The 21505-nt window shown below is 44.2% G+C and overlaps 1 protein-coding gene across 1 annotated transcript in view; it reads left to right on the top strand.

The window, feature by feature from the left end:
* Positions 1–21505, top strand: part of rapgef3 (Rap guanine nucleotide exchange factor (GEF) 3) — a gene marked incomplete at its 5' end in the record, with an annotated part of 62466 nt that overhangs the window by 722 nt on the left and 40239 nt on the right. Inside the window, 6 exons of the mRNA XM_084333353.1 lie at positions 3179–3347; positions 6194–6278; positions 8102–8162; positions 11082–11158; positions 14075–14221; positions 19750–19856. Of these exons, the coding sequence (XP_084189479.1) occupies positions 3179–3347; positions 6194–6278; positions 8102–8162; positions 11082–11158; positions 14075–14221; positions 19750–19856 (646 nt within the window). The remainder of the gene's footprint in view (positions 1–3178; positions 3348–6193; positions 6279–8101; positions 8163–11081; positions 11159–14074; positions 14222–19749; positions 19857–21505) is intronic.

Below are 21505 nucleotides of genomic sequence, written 5' to 3'. Positions count from 1 at the left end.
GATCCTTCAATCACAGCTGTTGTTTCCCTTGGACAACCAAACCAAGTTTGTCTGAGGACAGTTGTGATTGGAGGATCAAGAAAAGAGGGCGGGGTTTGAGTTTGGTAAAAATCTGCGGGCGGCCGGGTAGTGCAGCGGACTAAGCGTCTGTCTACCACCATGCTAGCGCAATTTGCAGTGTTAGAGGGTGGGAAACCCAGTGAGGGTGGGTCCTGGTCGTTGTAAACAGCGACTCCTACAGTTCGGTCGGGGCGCATGCACACTACAGCAAGGGAAGGATCTAAGAGAGGTAGTGTGACCTTCCACACGTTACACTCTCCCAGTGAGAGTCCGCGCTGCCAGGTGAAAAGAAGCGGTGGGCTGGGTACACATGTGTCGGAGGAAGCATGTGATAGTCTCCGCCCTCCCGGACCGACGGTAGGGGGTAGAGTGCGCAACGACCAGGAAGGGGATTGGGAATTGGCATAACGACTAACATTGGGATGGGAGAAAAACGGGAAAAAAGGAGGAAAAGATAATACATTTCTTTTTTATCTGCTAATAGTTATGAGTTCAAGTTTCAAGTTTCAAGTTTCTTTAATAGTTGTCATACAGAAGTACAGAATACTTTTATACAAAATGCTTCTTACTGTTACGCTCCAGAGACTGTGCTAGACAAGATAAGTATGAAATAAAATAGTATAGCATGTAAATTAGAAGTAAAAAATTAGGTCACAGTGTTCAGTATAGACATATGTACAATGTTCGATGCAGAATAGAAGTAACTGAGTTACCATATAATATACAATATACTATGCAGTGTACTAATATACAATACTATATAGTGCAAAGCAGAAATGGGATGAGGTACAATTTAGGTACAATTTACAGTAAGGTGTACGAGTTGTAGTGCAAATCCTTTGTCAATAAATATAAAGTGTGTTTAGGTGATCTAAAGTGTGGAGAGTGGGTGCTGCAGTGTGTTGTTTGTTTAAAGTGAGTGTGTGCGTGTGGATGTGTGTGCTGTGTGCATTTGATGGTTGTTGTATAGTGTTTATTGTTCGTTGAGCAGCCTGATGGCCTGGGGATAGAAGCTTCTTCTGAGTCTTTCTGTGCTCGCCTTGAGACTCCGGTATCGCTTGCCTGACCGCAGCAGTTCAAAGAGGCAGTTGTTTGGGTGGCTGGAGTCCTTGATGATTCTCTTAGCCTTACCCAATGACCGCTTGTTGTAAATGTTCTGGAGAGTGGGGAGCCCCCCTCCAATTGTGCGTTCGGCTGAACGTGTCACTCTTTGTAGTCTGCTTCGGTCTTGTGCAGTGCTATTCCCAAACCAGGAGGTGATGTTGCCAGTCAGGATGCTCTCTATTGTACATGAGTAGAAGTTCTTAAGGATCTTCTGACTGACTTGGAACTTCCTTAGGCGCCTGAGGAAGTAGAGGCGTTGTCGTGCCTTCTTCACAACACTGTCAATGTGTGTGGTCCATGTCAAGTCCTCCGATATGTGGGCTCTGAGGTACTTAAAACTGTTCACTCTCTCAACCGGTGCCCCGTCGATGCTGAGGGGGCTGTAGTCCTTGACCCCCGACCTCCTAAAGTCCACAATCATCTCCTTTGTTTTGCTGACGTTCAGGGAGAGGCTGTTCTCCTGGCACCATCCCGCCAGGACCTTGACCTCTTCCAGGTAGGCCCTCTCGTCTTTTGCAGAGATCAGGCCCACCACTACTGTGTCGTCAGCAAATTTGATGATTGTGTTGTTACTCCGCTGAGCCACACAGTCGTGTGTGTACAGGGAGTGAATCATTCTCTTTAATTTATTTTACCATACATTTTATGGATCTCCAATGTTTAGGAATACAATTGACATTGTTTTTAAATACATTTTGTAGTAGTCGGGTGGTAGTTTAATTACATTCAAAATATTAGTAGTGTGTTCAGTAGTTGACTACTTTGGGTGATGTAGTTAAGGTAGTAACTATATGTTGCCATAAAAACTGTAAAATTTTCCTGTCCTCCTTAAAACACAGCCTCAGACTTGGGTAAGTGAGGTTTTGCCTGCCTTAGTCACTCAACCAAACACACCCCACCTTTGAGTCTGTCTGTCCCTTAGGTTGTTGCTCCTACTGTAGATGTTGTTGTACCAGACTCAACGTAGTCTGGATGAATAACTTTCGGTTATTCAAAGTAGCGTTCGTTTTTCATTTTTTTGAGTAGTTAAAGGTACTATAGTTAACGTTCAGCCACTAGATGTCGCACTAGAGTCATGTATCCAATCGGGTGCATTCCACGTAGGAAAACGGGAAGTAGGGAGATACATGCAGGCACCATGTAAACAACAACATTCATTTTGGACCCGCCAACATTTGTGATCAATTCTTTTAACGATTACTCTAGATAACATTTTTATCTATAACACCTTTAACTTACATTTATTTCGAAGTAGTTAGTGTAGTTTGTTAAAACCACCGTTCAGTGTAGTATGTGGAATGCTGATCCCCTCTCCCCACAAACAATCTCCCAGTCATGTTCCAACCCCCCTCCCAATCTTCTTATTCCCCCCCACACTCCAATCTGACTACCCTCCCCCATTTATCCACCTTTTGTCTCTCACTTGAATAATTACAGGTAATTAACATTACATATCTCTTGTTGTGGAATTAACACAACATTATGCATACTTTTGACAATAAATAAAATCTGAATTTGTTCTTACTTGCTTGCCTGGGTAAATGTTCTAGAAATGAAAACAAATAATAATAATAATAATAATAATTTTAACCGATACCGATTTTCCGATATCACATTTTAATGCAAGTATAGGCCGATAATATCGGTAGGCCGATAATATCTGACATCCCTACTCTCAACCTATTTGTACTTGATACTCTGTTTGAGTTAAATAAACCTGTGTGACTGAGTACATCCGTACTCATGGTAAATTCCTCCACAGTAGGTTCCCCAACCCTGTAAACAACCAATGTTTGAGTAGTGGAAAAGGGGTAGGATTAAATAAGTGTATACTTCTTCCTACTCCTTTTCGAACATTTAAATTGAGTTATGTTTTGCTTTTGTTTATTTTTTTTTTTCATTTAATTTCTTGAGATCAATGATTTGTTTTGATTTTATATTGTTTGTATTTATTTACATGTTTCGAAATAAAGATTTCAAATCAAATGTCGGTTTCCCTCCACCGCGATATTAGTGAAACTGGAGCTGAACTTCCACGACAAAGACACCCAGTTCTACCGCTTCCTGGACTCCGAGTTGGGGCCGAGCCCCACGGCAGGCGAGGAGGACGAGCTGCAGGAGGGCCTGTCCATGCTGTCCCAGATGGGCCCCGACGCGCTGCTCACCATGATCCTGCGCAAGTGGTCCGTGTGTCCTTTAACCATCTGTAGTGTGGTAGTGAAAGGGTTAACCGTCTGTAGTGTGGTAGTGAAAGGGGTAACCTGCTGTCGTGTGGCACTGGAAGGGTTAACCTTCCGTATCGTCGCAGTGAAAGGGTTAACCCTTTGGTAGTGTGGTAGTGAAAGGGTTAACAACACTGTGCAAGGTTATGATGCTGATGATGATGAGGAGGAGGAGGAGGGGCATGTAACCACGATGAGTCATAATAATAATAATAATACACTTTATTTGTATAGACCTGTTCGCTGTTTACAAACATACCGTGTTCGAGCCAATCAGCAATACCAACTGAGTCACGTGACTAAGTTGCCCCGGACCTGCGTGAGCTGCTGCGCTAAAAAGAATACGAAGGGGCTCTATGGAGAAACCATGACACTCTCCTAACTAAAAGTTGTTGAAAATAGCTGGATGTCATTTAGCCAAATCAGCATCATGGCTGTGAGTGTGAGCCTTTCACCTTTTACATATCTAGCTTTGGCATGGATTGATTGCGTACCTGTAGATCGCTAGCATGGCTAACAAATGCAAATATATTGTAGTCTGCCCCGTTGTTCTGACCAGGATGCTGCCCCGGTGATGCGCGCATGCAGTGAGTCTGACGTATACAGCGAACGGGTCTATAGCACCTTTCATACAAGAATTGCACAGTGCTTCACAGCAGCAAAAAAAATAAATAAAAAAAAATACAATTTGCATCAAAATAGACAAAGGCATGGTAAGACATAGAACACCAAATCACAGTTCTTCATATTAGGATCTAACATCCCTATGGGCCTCTTTGTTTACGGTTTGATTGTTGAGTTGAGTTGCGTTTATTTTTATCTCGAACAATCAACCATATAAAAAACACAATAAATCTTTTTTTTTATCTTACATTCTTCATTAAATGATAAACAAATGAGTTTGAGAAGGAGCAGAAGGAAGCAAATGCTTATCTAGTCCTGCCCCTTCCTCACAATATCATACATAAAACAAGATCTCTTACAAGCCTAAAATAACTAAATCAACCAATGAAAAGTAACAACACATTTTGTAGAAATAAAAAGTAAAAATGTTACAGCTCCTAATTTTTTTTACTCATCGATGAGAGTTTTCCTATGCCTATATTTTTTAACTGTACAATGTTCTGGCTCATTTTGTTTCTTCATCTAATAATAATAATAATTCTTCTAATAATAATAATAATAATAATAATAATAATAATAATAATAATAATAATAATAATAATAATAATAATAATAATAATAATACACTTTATTTGTATAGCACCTTTCATACAAGAATTGCTGCTCAAAGTGCTTAACAGCAGTAAAAAAGAGAAAATTTGCATCAAAATAGACAAAGTCATGGTGAGACATAGAACACCAAATAAAAAAATAGACAGTAATAAAAGTGCAGCAGAATGGTGCAATAAAATAGTTAGTAAAATAGAATAGAATGGTAAATGGCTGCATTTATATATAGCGCATACAATTTGTGCCTCACATTGTACCCATTCACTCACACACCGACGGAGGAGGCAACCATGCAAGGTGTCGACTTGCTCATCGAGAGCAGTTAGGGGTTAAGTGTCTCGCTCAAGGACACTTCAACACGCTGCCCAGGAGGAGCGGGAATCGAACCGGGAACCTCCGAATTACCAGACGACTACTCTACCCTCCCGAGCCACTGTCTTCTGTCTTTCCTAATGCAGTAATCCTTTTATGATTTCAAATGGATTCAGAATGCATGTTGTGTCGTTACCCGAACCCTGTAGAGTTGACACATGATTTTAATAAAGTACAATTGGATTATGTGTCAAAGGCTACGCTCAGACCACAGCCTGTTGCCCAAATCTGATCGTGTCTGATTTCCTGCAAACAGTCATGAAACGTCATGTCACAATTCATGTGACTTTTTACATCACTCTAGATTGACATTCATAAAAGTTCTGCGCTGGGCGGCTAAGTGGCGCAGTGGGCAAGGCGCTCGCCACTAACGCGGGAGATGCTGGGTTCGAGCCCAGCTCTCGGCGTTGCTTCCGGCTTTGCTGGTCGTTCATACTAACACAATTGGCAGTATTAGGGGATGGGAAAGCCGGTGGGTGGGGATCGGACGTTGTGGACAGCGACTCCTACAGGTCGGTTGGTGCGCCTGTACAGCAGAATCAGGAAGCAACGGGGGCAGCGTGAGCCTCCCACGCGTTACTCCTCGCCGCTGAGAGATCGCGCTGTTCAGGTGAAAAGATGCGACAGCTGCCTCCTCGTGTACCGGAGGGGACACGTGATGCAAGGCTTGGTCCACATTGCAGCCAACCAGTGGGAGGCATGGTCTAGCAACGTTTGAGACAGGGGGGGGTAGAATTGGATAATACGAAATTGGGACGGGAGAAAAATTGAAAATGGGAGAAAAAGTAGAAAAAAAAAAAAAAACTTTCTGCGCTGGTGACAGTCACTGTGATGATGTGACAGCTGTGATGGAAGTGGTCAGTGGGGGTTATTTGGGGTGAAACTTTGTTGCCGCATGCGGGTCAGTTCATCGATGAATCCGAATCGAGCGCAAAAAGCTTGCAGTGTGAACGCAGCCTAAACGCCCGAATAAGAATTCTACCCATCGAGCCGGACTGCTACTTACCGTAGGTCCCGATGGACCTATCTCAAACCCCGCCCCCTCTCTTCTCCATCCTCCAATCGCAACTTTGTCTGTCTTTGGAGGATCGAGAAAAGACGCAACTGAACTGTTTGTTTGTTTGCTTGTTTGTTGTTTACCGTGTCTTGTGTGTTGTCCTCCCCCCCCCCCCCCCCCCCCCCCCCCCCCCCTCTGTGTCCAGCCCCAGCCAGAGGAGCGCTGAGGACCTGGAGGTCATCTACGAGGAGCTGCTTCATGTCAAGGCCGCCGCCCACCTCTCCTCCTCCGTCAGTGGCTTTTATATACCGCCTCCTTCCCCTCGACAAGAAAATCAAACCGATCTGAGCAATAAATTAGAATTGAGCGACTATGGCCTGCAGTGTGAACGGAGCCTTTAGAGAACTGTCTAGTGATGATGTAACAGTGGCCACTTTTTTTTCTCTTGGTTTTTGTTCTGGAATGTTCTCTCGGAATTCTATCTTGGAATTCTAGTTACGCTGTTGCTTTTAAGAGATAAGCTAAAATGAGTTGGATCTCTCCACCCCTGTCCCCCGAAGGGGATTAATGTAGATCCACCTTATCTTATCTTTGGATAAGCGATGGCGTTCTAGAATTGCGAGAGAACATTCCAAAACAGTTGCACCTGATGAAAGGGTTAAAGACGACAGTTGTGTCAATTGGTTTATAGTATAATACACTGGGTACAAGTCAACAACATTTACTCAACTTTGAGAGTTGAGTTTAGTAAACAAATAACAATTGGAGAGAAAAAAAAACTCATCAACATTCACACTGCAGGCAAAAGTGGCCCAAATACGTTTCTTTTGGCTCATATGTGACTCAGATCAGTTTTTTTTCACAACAGTGTGAGCAGCACAAATTACATTGAATCTGATCTTTTCAATTATGATTTAGGCCACTTTTCCTATGTGGTCTGATTTGTTTTATCTAATCAACTGGCCTCCACTGCATTCGACGTACAGTATAAATTAAACCAGTAACTGTGACTTCAGTGTCCTCCATGTTTACGTCCATCGTCGCTATTGTTCATTTGCGCATGCGGCTCAGTTCAGGCGCAGTGACCGGTTCACACTGGAAATATCGGCCACATTAAAAAAAAAAAAAAAAAATGTGAATCAGCAATACATCAGAATTGAGCACTAAGGCCTGCAGTGTGAACGCAGCCTAGTCATCATCAGTCAGTTATTCGGTCATTTAGTGGCATCCGGCTTCTCTTGCTTCTCGAGCAAAAACGGTGAAACTCTTAGCCCCTCCTTATCTCGCAGGACATCTCCAGTCCTACACTCCCTCTCGGTCACTCAGATATCCTCCTCTTCCTTCCAACTTGTCCTTCCCCCTTCCCGTCTGACTACCATGGGATACAGAGCCTTCTCCCGCTGTGCCCCCCCCCCCCCCCCCCGCCTCTGGAATTCCCTACCACAAGACATCCGCGCAATAGTCAACCTCCCCACCTTTGTTTCCCGTCTCAAAACACATTTGTTTTGGTTTCAAGTTTATTATAACTGCTCCCCTATGTGTAACTTGTTTTTAACCCTGTACGGCAGCCTTGGGTGCTTTGAAAGGCGCCTTAAAATAAAATGCATTATTATTATTATTATTATTATGAAACTCTCAGGCCCAAGTCACAAACCCAGATATCACACGTGTGAGGCAGCACTTTCGTCCTTTTTAACCCTTTCACTACTACAGAAGGTTAACCCTTTGGTAGTGTGGTAGTGAAAGGGTTAACCTTCGGTAGTGTGGTAGTCAAAGGGTTAACCCTTTGTTGTGTGGCAGTGAAAGGGTTAACCTTCTGTATTGTCTCAGTGAAAGGGTTAACCCTTTGGTAGTGTGGTAGTGAAAGGGTTAACCCTTTGTTGTGTGACAGTGAAAGGGTTAACCTTCTGTATTGCAGCAGTGAAAGGGTTAACCCTTCTGTAGTGTGGTAGTGAAAGGGTTAACCATTTGTCATGTGGCAGTGAAAGAGTTAACCTTCTGTATTGTCCCAGTGAAAGGGTTAACCGTTTGATAGTGAAAGGGTTAACCCTTTGGTAGTGTGGCAGTGAAAGGGTTAAGCCTGGTGTCATTTCCTGTTCTGTTCCGTCTGCAGGTGCGGAAGGAGCTGGCCGCCGTGCTGCTGTTTGAGTCACATGCCAAGGCAGGAACAGTCTGTGAGTGGGAGAGCCTGGCCACACACACACACACACACGCACACGCACACACACGCACACGCACACGCACACACACACACACGGCGTGCGCACACATATACACATCCAAACCACATAGCACTGCTGGAAATGCCCAGTTCACTTCCTGGTTGGTGTTACCTCCTGTCCTAAAGACATAACACATGTCTTCCAAACAAACGCTGTGAGCCAATCGGAGCGTCCCGTCCCGTCCCGTCCCGTCCCGTCGTCCCCGTGTCACCGGTGACTCACTCGTCATTGCTATACGGACCTCCCGTGTGTCGCAGAATGGTTCTGCTCAAATAAGGGAGTCCGGTTCCACCGGCGGTTTAAAAAGGAGGAATCGCGAGCCATAAAAACTAGCGTAGCGCTGCAACACGGGTCACCTTGACGTCACCAGCTTCAGAGTGTTTCAACATCGGCTCCTTTAGTGTTTAGAAACATGTCTCTTAACAGTTTGAGTGTCTGTGTCCTATTTACCCCGTTGAATGCCACCGCTCTATTCAATGACAGAGCACTCGCATTTGTGAACGCATAAACTATATATATTTTTTTTTATCTACTTTTTCTCCCCATTTTCAATTTTTCTCCCATCCCAATTTCACATAATTCTACCCTCCCCTGTCTCGAACGTTGTTAGACCATGCCTCCCGCTGGTCGGCTGCAATGTGGACCAAGCCTTGCATCACGTGTCCCCTCCGGTACACGAGGAGGCAGCTGTCGCATCTTTTCACCTGTACAGCTCGATCTCTCAGTGGGCGAGGAGTAACGCGTGGGAGGCTCACGCTGCCCCCGTTGCTTCCTGATTCTGCTGTACAGGCGCACCAAACGACCTGTAGGAGTCGCTGTCCACAACGTCCGATCCCCACCCACCGGCTTTCCCACCCCCTAATACTGCCAATTGTGTTAGTATGAACGACCAGCCAAGCCGGAAGCAACGCCGAGAGCTGGGCTCGAACCCAGCATCTCCTGCGTTAGTGGCGAGCGCCTTGCCCACTGCGCCACTTAGCCGCCCGCATAAACTATATCTTAAATTATGGCTATGTGTCTAATACGACTGTCACTTATCAATGACTTGTTTGCAGTCAACATTGTCGAAACGGATTGTTTTTTAATCGGTTCATTTCCGTTTTATACCATTTTGAAAAACGCTCGTTTTTTTTTACTTTCAGGGGAAAAAATTTAAGATTCTGCAGGAATCGCGCTTTACTGTAATACACAAACACGTTGTCATTTTTCGGCCTATTTATGAATCGTTTTCAAATAAATGCTAGATTATCGATAGTATATGTACTTATGCACGCTATAGAAGCGGGCTGAAAAATCGATTCTCTTATTTCCTGATCAGCTACACACACTCACAGCCACACACACACATATGGGACACGTTGATATATAGGTGAAAACAGCTGTGATTATCCCAATACTGGTAAAATAGATTTCTTACCTCAGATCAGATGTTCTCCAAAAAGATGATTCCAATTCCTGATCGCCATTCCAAATATCGATGGCGTTTATTGATCCAACGCTGGGTACTGGAAACATATATTCCACGCTGTTCTGATGGTCCACAATGAGTCCGATCGGCTCGGGTTAATTGCCTGAGAAGTAAAATGTGGATTCCGGACTCTTTTTTTGCCATGCGTTTCATTCAGTCTAATCCAATGGGGTGCAGTACCATCCGGAGAGACGATAGGGGGCGGTATTTTCCCAATTCAAGCTCAGAGAGAGTGCCAGTGGTAACGTGAGGCTAGATTGATGAAATATGAATGGAAATCACTAATAAAAAAAATAACGATTAAAAAAAACTGCATATCTCGTTCCTGGCACTCAGCGGTTGGCATGAAATAACGAATTACGAGGCACTCAAAGTGTTAAAGATAGTTAGACATCACTATCTCTCACCCCAAAACATATACTCCTGTAAAACATCTACTAATTATCTCTCATTAAACACCTTGCCAAGTTAGCTTGGTGTATTGAAGCACACACAAACACACACACACACAAACACACGCACACGCACACGCACACACACGCACACACAAACACACACACACAGGAAGAGAGAAAATCAAGCACACAAGTAGAAGATGTTTGCCTGCCTGGCTGATGTGTGTCAGGGATGATGATGTGTGTCAGGGCTGTCCGTCTTGTCCCTAAGAATACCATTCAAACAGGAATAGGATGAAATGAGAGGCAAATTCAAATGAAATTAAAATATGAATGATAAAATACACATTTACAACAGCAAAGCAGGCGTCACCTAGTAGGCAGCTGGTACCAATAGAAAACGATCATCAGGTATTGAGCTATGCTTTGTAACCAGTGATGCATTTTCACCTCAGCTTATATCAATGTTTTTTTTTTGTATTTTCTTTTGTATTCTTCTATATATTCGCCACAGACTGAGTTTCTTCCCCTCAGCAGCTCGCCTGGTAAACGAGTCAGGTGTCCCCCTGCTCCCCCCCCCTCTATGGCGAGCTGCTAGGGCTGGACTTCTGGACTTGAACTTTGTGTTGCACTGTATCCATGTCCCCAACCACCGCACTTTCACACTCACAGTCTTATTGTTGTCTCACTGTTCTGTCCTGTCTTGCACTTTATTTAAAATTATTTATTTACTGTTGTATTGTTCTTAATTGTGAAAAAAGTATGCACTGTAATGTCAAATCACGTTCCATTTTGTACCTGTATAAAATGGCGAATAAAGTAATCTGAATCTGATCTGAATCTGAATCTGATATATTATTATATTACATTTGACCGGCAGTTTGGTATTTAAATTCATTATTCATTCAATTCTGTTTCTTTTTTTTTGGAGCATTGGGATTCCCTTCTGACAGCCCTGACAGGGTGCTGCTGCTGATCTGATCTGTCTCTTGTCTTCTTGTGAGTCAGTGTTCAGCCAGGGGGACAAAGGCACGTCGTGGTACATCATCTGGAAGGGCTCTGTGAACGTGATCACACACGGCAAGGTGAGTCTACCGAGCAGTGTTAATTTTGGCAGCTATTTAAATTTTTGTTTTAGTCTTAGTCATGTGTCAAATGCTCCTTTTTCGTTTTCATCATATTGAGTCACCTTCATTTATTTTTCGTTTAGTCAGTTTTAGTCAACTACAGGTCTGAGCATTTTAGTCTTAGTCAGTTTTAGTCTCGATTTTGTCTTTTTTTATTTTAGTCTAGATTTAGTTGCAGAAAACGGATGACATTTTTGTCTAGTTTTCGTTAATTTCCGCTACCGTCAGTCAAATTCACATTAATTTCTATTGGGGATCATAGATTCATGTAGACTCCCCACTCCCCCATAATGTAATGAGTTAAAGATGTAAACAGTTAAAGACCCTCACCAGTCTTAAAATAACAAAAACAGTAAAGTGAACCGAACGTTTCCACAGCCCATTTGAAGCAGACATGACCCCAGTGTTAATTTTGTCAGCTATTTGAATTTTAGTCTTAGTCATGTGTCAAATGCTCCTTTTTCGTTTTCATCATATTTAGTCACCTTAATTTATTTTTAATTTAGTCAGTTTTAGTCAACTACATGTCTCGATTTTGTCTTTTTTGTTTTAGTCTAGATTTAGTCAGGGGGAAAAGCTTTGTTGACTACCATATTTAGTCATCATTTTCGTTGACAAAATGAACACTGCTACCGAGCCACACTGTGGAAAACCAGCAGCAGCAACAACACACAGACCTGTTCACTGTATACGTCTAGACTCAGTGTGCGCGCGCATCACGGGGGCAATAATCCTGGTCAGAACAACGGGGCAGACTACAATATATATTGTATTTGTTAAGGCCTCTACATGCTACAGCAACTTCAAAGCAACTGCAACACAACATCGGCGCGATTTCAGCGCGGTTGTTTTAGAGGGTCTTGTAGACTGTGTTGCTTGGACGTTGCGTACATGTCCCCAGAATCTAATCTGAACAACCGTTGCGTTGATATTGCGTAGCAGTGATTGGTTGGTTAGCGAATGGGGGCGGGGCTGTCATAGAATAATATTAGTCCCGCAGAGAATAATATCCTCCATTGTTGAAGCCAGCGTTGACGCTAAATAATCAGAGTCACATAGCTCGCCTTTTTCTGAAAACCCAAGCACATATTGTTCCATAGCATACGCCTTCAGTTGATCATGACAAATCCTCTCTTACCTTGACGATTAAAAAGCCTCCATAATTTAGTAAATAAAGCTGTAGCCAGCCAGCTAGCATTGGGTCTATTCAAAATGCTATCCACATTAGCTACTTAGCTAACCAAGTAAATACAATGGTATCCGTCCTGAGGTAACGTTAAATACAACGTTTGCTAGTCGAAATGACTGGACACACACAGGGACAAGTTAAACATCAATCAAGTAATTTATTCCAATAGGTAGTTTGAACTGCATGTGAGCCGAGGTCCTCTCCATTGGAAACTAATGATGTTACGGTAACGTTAGCTCGAAAAGCACAGAAAGTTAAGCTGCTAGCAACAGACACTATAACACTTCCGGTCGGGGGTTTTCAAAATAAAAGAGCGACGTCTAAAATCACCGGAAATACGTTTATTTTGTACATTATCCAAAGTTAACACGAACCTAAACTAACTTTAGATTAGTTTAGGTTCGTGTAACGTTAGATATTGTAAAAAATAAACGTATTTACGGTGCTTTTAGACTCGCTCTTTTATTTTGAAACCCCCCGCCCGGAAGTAAAAATTATGCTTATTTTTCTGCTTTTATCAATGGGTTGGTTGAGAAGGGAAGCGTCATCTATCTAGGGAACCTAGCTACATACGGGGTACAATGTTACATAGGCTGCGCGTTGATTTTGCAGAAGCATAAAGGTAGAGTGTCTGCAACACCGTTGCTTTGTCGATGTTGTGTCGAAGTTGCTTTGAAGTTGCTGTAGCATGTAGAGGCCTTTAGCCACGCTAGCGATCTAAACAAATGGTAAATGGTAAATGGCTGCTTTTTTATATACAATTTGTTACTCACATTTTACCCATTCACTCACACATTCACTCACACATTCACTCACACATTCACTCACACATTCACTCACACGTTCACTCACACGTTCACTCACACATTCACTCACACATTCACTCACACATTCACTCACACATTCACTCACACGTTCACTCACATGTTCACTCACACATTCACTCACACATTCACTCACACATTCACTCACACGTTCACTCACATGTTCACTCACACATTCACTCACACATTCACTCACACATTCACTCACACATTCACTCACACATTCACTCACACGTTCACTCACATGTTCACTCACACATTCACTCACACATTCACTCACACATTCACTCACACATTCACTCACACATTCACTCACACGTTCACTCACACATTCACTCACACATTCACTCACACATTCACTCACACATTCACTCACACATTCACTCACACGTTCACTCACACATTCACTCACACATTCACTCACACATTCACTCACACATTCACACACCGACGGCGGAGGCGACCATACAAGGTGCCAACCTGCTCATCGGGAGCAGTTAGGGGTTAAGTGTCTTGCTCAAGGACACATCGACACGCTAAGCGACGTGCACAGGACTTTAGAGGGGCAGGTGCTCAAAGGCTGAAAAGGGCGCACTATGCCTGTGTGTGTTTTAACCGAACCCGCAAAGCAATTTGGCGATTTATTTTTATGATTAATTGCGAATATTTTCATGTTGAGCTATATAGATTGTGGATGAATATGCACAGAAAGGTACACCGTGCAAATGTTAATGCTTTATTTGTTTTAAACGAGACGATTTAGAAATGGGCAATGGGGAAATGCATTGCGTTGGAACAGAGGGTGGAACACGGAAAAAACGGCAATGACGTCACCACCACTACACCGCCCTGTGTCTGCAGGGCCTGGTGACCACGCTGCACGAGGGGGAGGACTTTGGGCAGCTGGCCTTGCTGAACGACGCCCCGCGTGCCGCCACCATCATCCTGAGAGAAGACAACTGCCACTTCCTCAGAGTCCACAAACAGGACTTCATACGCATCCTCAAGGTAAACCTGATCAATGGCTGCCACTGGATCCACACTGTATATAGCAGTATGCACGCAGCCACAAGAGCTTTTACAAGTTGGAAAAAGTAGTAGTAGCAGTAGTAGTAGTAGTAGTAGTAATAGCAGCAGTAGTAGTAGAAGTCACCATTGTAGTAGTAGTAATAATAATAGTAGTAGTAGTAGTAGTAGTAATAGTAGTAGTAGTAATAACAATAGTTGCAGTAGTAGTAATAGTAGTAGTAGTGATGATGATGATAATAGTAAACTGTAGTATTTATATGCGTTGTTGTGTTTTGAGTGTGTCCTCCTGATGTGTGTGTCTTGTTGTGTTCTGAGTGTCTGATGTGTGTGTTGTGTTTTGAGTGTGTCTGGTGTGTGTGTTGTGTTTTGAGTGTGTCTGACATGTGTGTTGTTGTGTTCTGAGTGTGTCTGATGTGTGTGTTGTGTTCTGAGTGTGTCTGATGTGTGTGTTGTGTTCTGAGTGTGTTTGATGTGTGTGTTGTTGTGTTCTGAGTGTGTCTGACGTGTGTGTTGTTGTGTTCTGAGTGTGTCTGATGTGTGTGTTGTGTTCTGAGTGTGTCTGATGTGTGTGTTGTGTTCTGAGTGTGTCTGATGTGTGTGTTGTGTTCTGAGTGTGTGTGATGTGTGTGTTGTGTTCTGAGTGTGTCTGATGTGTGTGTTGTGTTCTGAGTGTGTGTGATGTGTGTGTTGTGTTCTGAGTGTGTTTGATGTGTGTGTTGTGTTTTGAGTGTGTCTGATGTGTGTGTTGTATTCTGAGTGTGTCTGATGTGTGTGTGTTGTGTTCTGAGTGTGTTTGATGTGTGTGTTGTGTTCTGAGTGTGTCTGATGTGTGTGTTGTGTTCTGAGTGTGTCTGATGTGTGTGTTGTGTTCTGAGTGTGTCTGATGTGTGTGTTGTGTTCTGAGTGTGTCTGATGTGTGTGTTGTGTTCGGAGTGTGTCTGATGTGTGTGTTGTGTTCTGAGTGTGTCCCCTGTGTGTGTTGTGTTCTGAGTGTGTCTGATGTGTGTGTTGTGTTCTGAGTGTGTCTGATGTGTGTGTTGTGTTCTGAGTGTGTCTGATGTGTGTGTTGTGTTTTGAGTGTGTCTGATGTGTGTGTTGTTGTGTTTTGAGTGTGTCTGATGTGTGTGTTGTGTTCTGAGTGTGTTTGATGTGTGTGTTGTGTTCTGAGTGTGTCTGATGTGTGTGTTGTGTTCTGAGTGTGTCTGATGTGTGTGTTGTGTTTTGAGTGTGTCTGATGTGTGTGTTGTGTTCTGAGTGTGTCTGATGTGTGTGTTGTGTTCTGAGTGTGTCTGATGTGTGTGTTGTGTTCTGAGTGTGTCTGATGTGTGTGTTGTGTTCTGAGTGTGTCTGGTGTGTGTGTTGTGTTCTGAGTGTGTCTGATGTGTGTGTTGTGTTGTGTTCTGAGTGTGTCTGATGTGTGTGTTGTGTTCTGAGTGTGTCTGATGTGTGTGTTGTGTTCGGAGTGTGTCTGATGTGTGTGTTGTGTTCTGAGTGTGTCTGATGTGTGTGTTGTGTTCTGAGTGTGTTTGATGTGTGTGTTGTGTTCTGAGTGTGTCTGATGTGTGTGTTGTGTTTTGAGTGTGTCTGATGTGTGTGTTGTATTCTGAGTGTGTCTGATGTGTGTGTTGTGTTGTGTTCTGAGTGTGTCCTCAAATGAATACTTTTTTATATTCTGCGGCATTGGAGTGGAACAAGCTTCCAGTGGCCCTGAAAAACATCGAAGAGGGGGGAAGCTTTAGACGTGCCACAAAGAAATGGCTAGCCAGCTAATTGTAGAGTGGCCACGTCTAGGAAGGAGAGGGTAGTCTCTGTTAAGCTGCGGTTACACCTTTCGTTTCATTTTCGTTTCATTGTCATATGCGTTTCGCCGCGACGTCGCAGCCTCGAGTCACACTTTCGTTTTTGTCACCTGAGCACACTGATGTAGTACACTGCCAAAGCAGTAGGTGGCAGTAGGTGGCGAACATGAAGGCAATTTCAACCAATCAGAACTTGAATGTGCCAATACACTTCCTGGAAGCTCCAGCAAAGAAAATGTCAACAAGGCAGGCGCCTATGGGCGCCACCATCTTGCCTATTTACTCAATGCAGCAATTCTTTTTCAGCAAAGCCTAATAAAAGTGCAATAAACAAAACGGATACATTCACTGTGTGTTCTGCCTGTCATTTGTTGATGAAACAAAATTAACATCAACACAAGTGACCACCAAGAGCGGATAGTTTAGTCTAAAAAAAGATCGGTAGCATTGTTAGCTGCATGCTAACGTCAATGGAGTATGCCATTATAACAGTATAGCATTGTGGCTAGAACCTAACGTTAGATCACGCTATTTAGCCAGCACCAAACTGATGATATCGAGAGCTATCAGTAGTTAGATTATCTTAGATAACATTAGAGACAACGCTGTGTGTATTAAACAAAGGTGAATAGATGACTGGGCCATTTTGTTTAATGCTTGTTAAGTTGAAAGAGGAGCTTTGAGCTAACAGGATCTGATAGCTCACGTTAGCTAGCTGCTCATGCAATCGGTAATGCTAGCAGAATTAATGGATGTAAACTTTATTTAACATATTGCATATGGGTACAATACAATACGGCTCAATACAAACAATTGTTAAGGGAATGCAGACTGTTGTAGCTTGGACTGGGATCCTTATAACAATAACTTGACAACACATGGTAGCTGCAGCTATTTGGGACAGCTCTGCCTCTGTCCCAAACACACACACACACACACTCTGTTGTCACCGGAAGGGCACGCAGATGGTATCTACTGCGCATGGGCGTTTTCGCAACAACGGCTCCGTGCAGACTACACGGCTGTTGTCGGCGCGTTTTTTAGGGGTTCTCCAAAACGCAAACACAATTTAGCGTTTCAGCCGTATCCACCAAAAAACGCATTTCTGTGTAATAGGGACATGAAACGTATTCAAAAACGTATAAAAACGAGCCACAAAAACACTAGTCTAACCCCTGCCTTAGTCTCTTGATAGTAGATGTAGAAGTGAAATACAGGTTCGTGTTTTATATGGTTGCTATATGTTTTATTATGATGACCTGTGTTTTTATTATGATGCCCTATGTTTTTATTATGATGACCTGTGTTTTTATTATGATGCTCTATGTTTTATTATGATGCTCTATGTTTTATTACGATGCTCTATGTTTTATTATGATGCCTCTATGTTTTATTATGATGCCTCTATGTTTTATTATGATGCTCTATGTTTTATTATGATGCCTCTATGTTTTATTATGATGCCTCTATGTTTTATTATGATGCTCTATGTTTTATTACGATGCTCTATGTTTTATTACGATGCCTCTATGTTTTATTATGATGCTCTATGTTTTATTATGATGCTCTATGTTTTATTATGATGCTCTATGTTTTATGATGTCTGTCCATGTCCAAAATCAGGGACCATGGTGGAAATAAGTGCTTTGCACTTTCTCATGTTTTTATCCCTTGGATGCTGTTTTTTACTCCACAATAAAAACCAATCAGTCAATCTCCTGTGTGGTTCCAGGACGTGGAGGCCAACACGGTGCCTCTGATGTGTGTTGTGTTGTGTTGTGGTTCCAGGACGTGGAGGCCAACACCGTGCGTCTGATGTGTGTGTTGTGTTGTGTTGTGGTTCCAGGACGTGGAGGCCAACACGGTGCGTCTGATGTGTGTTGTGTTGTGGTTCCAGGACGTGGAGGCCAACACGGTGCCTCTGATGTGTGTGTTGTGTTGTGTTGTGTTGTGGTTCCAGGACGTGGAGGCCAACACGGTGCGTCTGATGTGTGTGTTGTGTTGTGTTGTGGTTCCAGGACGTGGAGGCCAACACGGTGCCTCTGATGTGTGTGTTGTGTTGTGGTTCCAGGACGTGGAGGCCAACACAGTGCCTCTGTTGTGTTGTGTTGTGTTGTGGTTCCAGGACGTGGAGGCCAACACGGTGCGTCTGATGTGTGTTGTGTTGTGTTGTGGTTCCAGGACGTGGAGGCCAACACGGTGCGTCTGATGTGTGTTGTGTTGTGTTGTGGTTCCAGGACGTGGAGGCCAACACGGTGCGTCTGATGTGTGTGTTGTGTTGTGTTGTGGTTCCAGGACGTGGAGGCCAACACGGTGCGTCTGATGTGTGTTGTGTTGTGTTGTGGTTCCAGGACGTGGAGGCCAACACGGTGCCTCTGATGTGTGTTGTGTTGTGTTGTGGTTCCAGGACGTGGAGGCCAACACGGTGCGTCTGATGTGTGTTGTGTTGTGGTTCCAGGACGTGGAGGCCAACACAGTGCCTCTGATGTGTTGTGTTGTGGTTCCAGGACGTGGAGGCCAACATGGTGCCTCTGATGTGTGTGTTGTGTTGTGGTTCCAGGACGTGGAGGCCAACACGGTGCCTCTGATGTGTGTGTTGTGTTGTGTTGTGGTTCCAGGACGTGGAGGCCAACACGGTGCCTCTGATGTGTGTGTTGTGTTGTGTTGTGGTTCCAGGACGTGGAGGCCAACACGGTGCATCTGATGTGTGTTGTGTTGTGTTGTGGTTCCAGGACGTGGAGGCCAACACGGTGCCTCTGATGTGTGTGTTGTGTTGTGTTGTGGTTCCAGGACGTGGAGGCCAACACGGTGCGTCTGATGTGTGTTGTGTTGTGTAACTTGTGTTGTGGTTCCAGGACGTGGAGGCCAACACGGTGCGTCTGATGTGTGTTGTGTTGTGGTTCCAGGACGTGGAGGCCAACACGGTGCCTCTGATGTGTGTTGTGTTGTGTTGTGGTTCCAGGACGTGGAGGCCAACACGGTGCGTCTGATGTGTGTTGTGTTGTGTTGTGGTTCCAGGACGTGGAGGCCAACACAGTGCCTCTGATGTGTTGTGTTGTGGTTCCAGGACGTGGAGGCCAACATGGTGCCTCTGATGTGTGTGTTGTGTTGTGGTTCCAGGACGTGGAGGCCAACACGGTGCCTCTGATGTGTGTGTTGTGTTGTGTTGTGGTTCCAGGACGTGGAGGCCAACACGGTGCCTCTGATGTGTGTGTTGTGTTGTGTTGTGGTTCCAGGACGTGGAGGCCAACACGGTGCCTCTGATGTGTGTGTTGTGTTGTGTTGTGGTTCCAGGACGTGGAGGCCAACACGGTGCGTCTGATGTGTGTTGTGTTGTGTAACTTGTGTTGTGGTTCCAGGACGTGGAGGCCAACACGGTGCGTCTGATGTGTGTTGTGTTGTGGTTCCAGGACGTGGAGGCCAACACGGTGCCTCTGATGTGTGTTGTGTTGTGTTGTGGTTCCAGGACGTGGAGGCCAACACGGTGCGTCTGATGTGTGTTGTGTTGTGTTGTGGTTCCAGGACGTGGAGGCCAACACGGTGCGTCTGATGTGTGTTGTGTTGTGTAACTTGTGTTGTGGTTCCAGGACGTGGAGGCCAACACGGTGCGTCTGATGTGTGTTGTGTTGTGTAACTTGTGTTGTGGTTCCAGGACGTGGAGGCCAACACGGTGCATCTGATGTGTGTTGTGTTGTGTTGTGGTTCCAGGACGTGGAGGCCAACACGGTGCGTCTGGAGGAACACGGTAAAGCCGTGCTGGTCCTGGAGAAGAGCGCCGGTGCCGCCGGGGAGGGAGGGGCAGGAAACAGCAGCAAGTAAGGCCGCGTTCACACTGCAAGTGACAGAGAGATCTTGACCGGAAGAAACTCAATGTCAAATGACTATATTGTATCCGTGGCTATAATATAGAATATAGATTTAGCTCTACAAACAAGGTGACTAAAGGCCTCTGCATGCTACAGAAACTTCAAAGCAACTGCAACACAACATCGACAAAGCAACGGTGTTTTAGACACTCTGCCTTTATGCTTCTGCAACATCGACGCGCAAAGTTAGTTTAACTAAAGTTAGTTTAGGTTCGTGTTAACGTTAGATAATGTACAAAATAAACGTATTTTCGGTGATTTTAGACGTCGCTCTTTTATTTTGAAAACCCCCGACCGGAAGTGTTATAGTGTCTGTTGCTAGCAGCTTAACTTTCTGTGCTTTTCGAGCTAACGTTACCGTAACATCATTAGTTTCCAATGGAGAGGACCTCGGCTCACATGCATGCAGCTCAAACTACCTATTGGAATAAATTAATTGATTGATGTTTAACTTGTCCCTGTGTGTGTCCAGTCATTTCGACTAGCAAACGTTGTATTTAACGTTACCTCAGGACGGATACCATTGTATTTACTTGGTTAGCTATGTAGCTAATGTGGATAGCATTTTGAATAGACCCAATGCTAGCTGGCTGGCTACAGCTTTATTTACTAAATTATGGAGGCTTTTTAATCGTCAAGGTAAGAGAGGATTTGTCATGATCAACTGAAGGCGTATGCTATGGAACAATATGTGCTTGGGTTTTCAGAAAAAGGCGAGCTATGTGACGCTAATTATTTAGCGTCAACGCTGGCTTCAACAATGGAGGATATTATTCTCTGCGGGACTAATATTATTCTATGACAGCCCCGCCCCCATTCGCTAACCAACCAATCACTGCTACGAAATATCAACGCAACGGTTGTTCAGATTAGATTCTGGGGACATGTACGCAACGTCCAAGCAACACAGTCTACAAGACCCTCTAAAACAACCGCGCTGAAATCGCGCCGATGTGTTGCAGTTGCTCTGAAGTTTCTGTAGCATGCAGAGGCCTTAACTCCCATCGTTTACAGCGTGGCAATACTACCACAGGATAAGGCTAATCCCCAGCGGTCAATGAGTTAATAATAATAGTAAACTGTAGTATTTATATGCCTGGTTCTGGGCGTACACTTTACTCTCACTTTAAATGGACACACTCTACGTGGGCGTACACTTTACTCTCACTTTAAACGGACACACTTTATATGAGGGTCGGCAGCGCTGAGGCCATTTAAACAAACATTTTCATTGGCGACCGGAACACAATGAGCGAGAGGCAAACACGTCGTTAATGGTTAAAGTCGCCGGTCGGTCAAAGGCTCCGCGGCGAAATGGACTTCAACCTCTGCCTTGTTGAACGAGCCGAGTGTTATCTGTCTTCAAGTGCTTCAGCAAACGTGACATTTAATGAACGGGATGTTGACTTCCTCTTTGTACTCCGTCCATGTCCGCTCTCTCTCCATTCCCCTCTGTTACACTGTACACCTACATACACACGCATGCTCTCTCTCTCTCTCTCTCTCTCTCTCTCTCTCTCTCTCTCTCTCTGCCTCTCTTTCTTTTCTCTGTTTTGTCTTTCTCAACTCTTTCTCCACCCCTCCTTCTCTCTCTCTCT

The sequence above is a fragment of the Notolepis coatsorum genome (genome assembly GCF_963971535.1).
Source record: "Notolepis coatsorum genome assembly, chromosome: 17".
Lineage (NCBI taxonomy): Eukaryota > Metazoa > Chordata > Actinopteri > Aulopiformes > Paralepididae > Notolepis > Notolepis coatsorum.
This window is presented reverse-complemented; position numbering and strand designations above follow the sequence as displayed.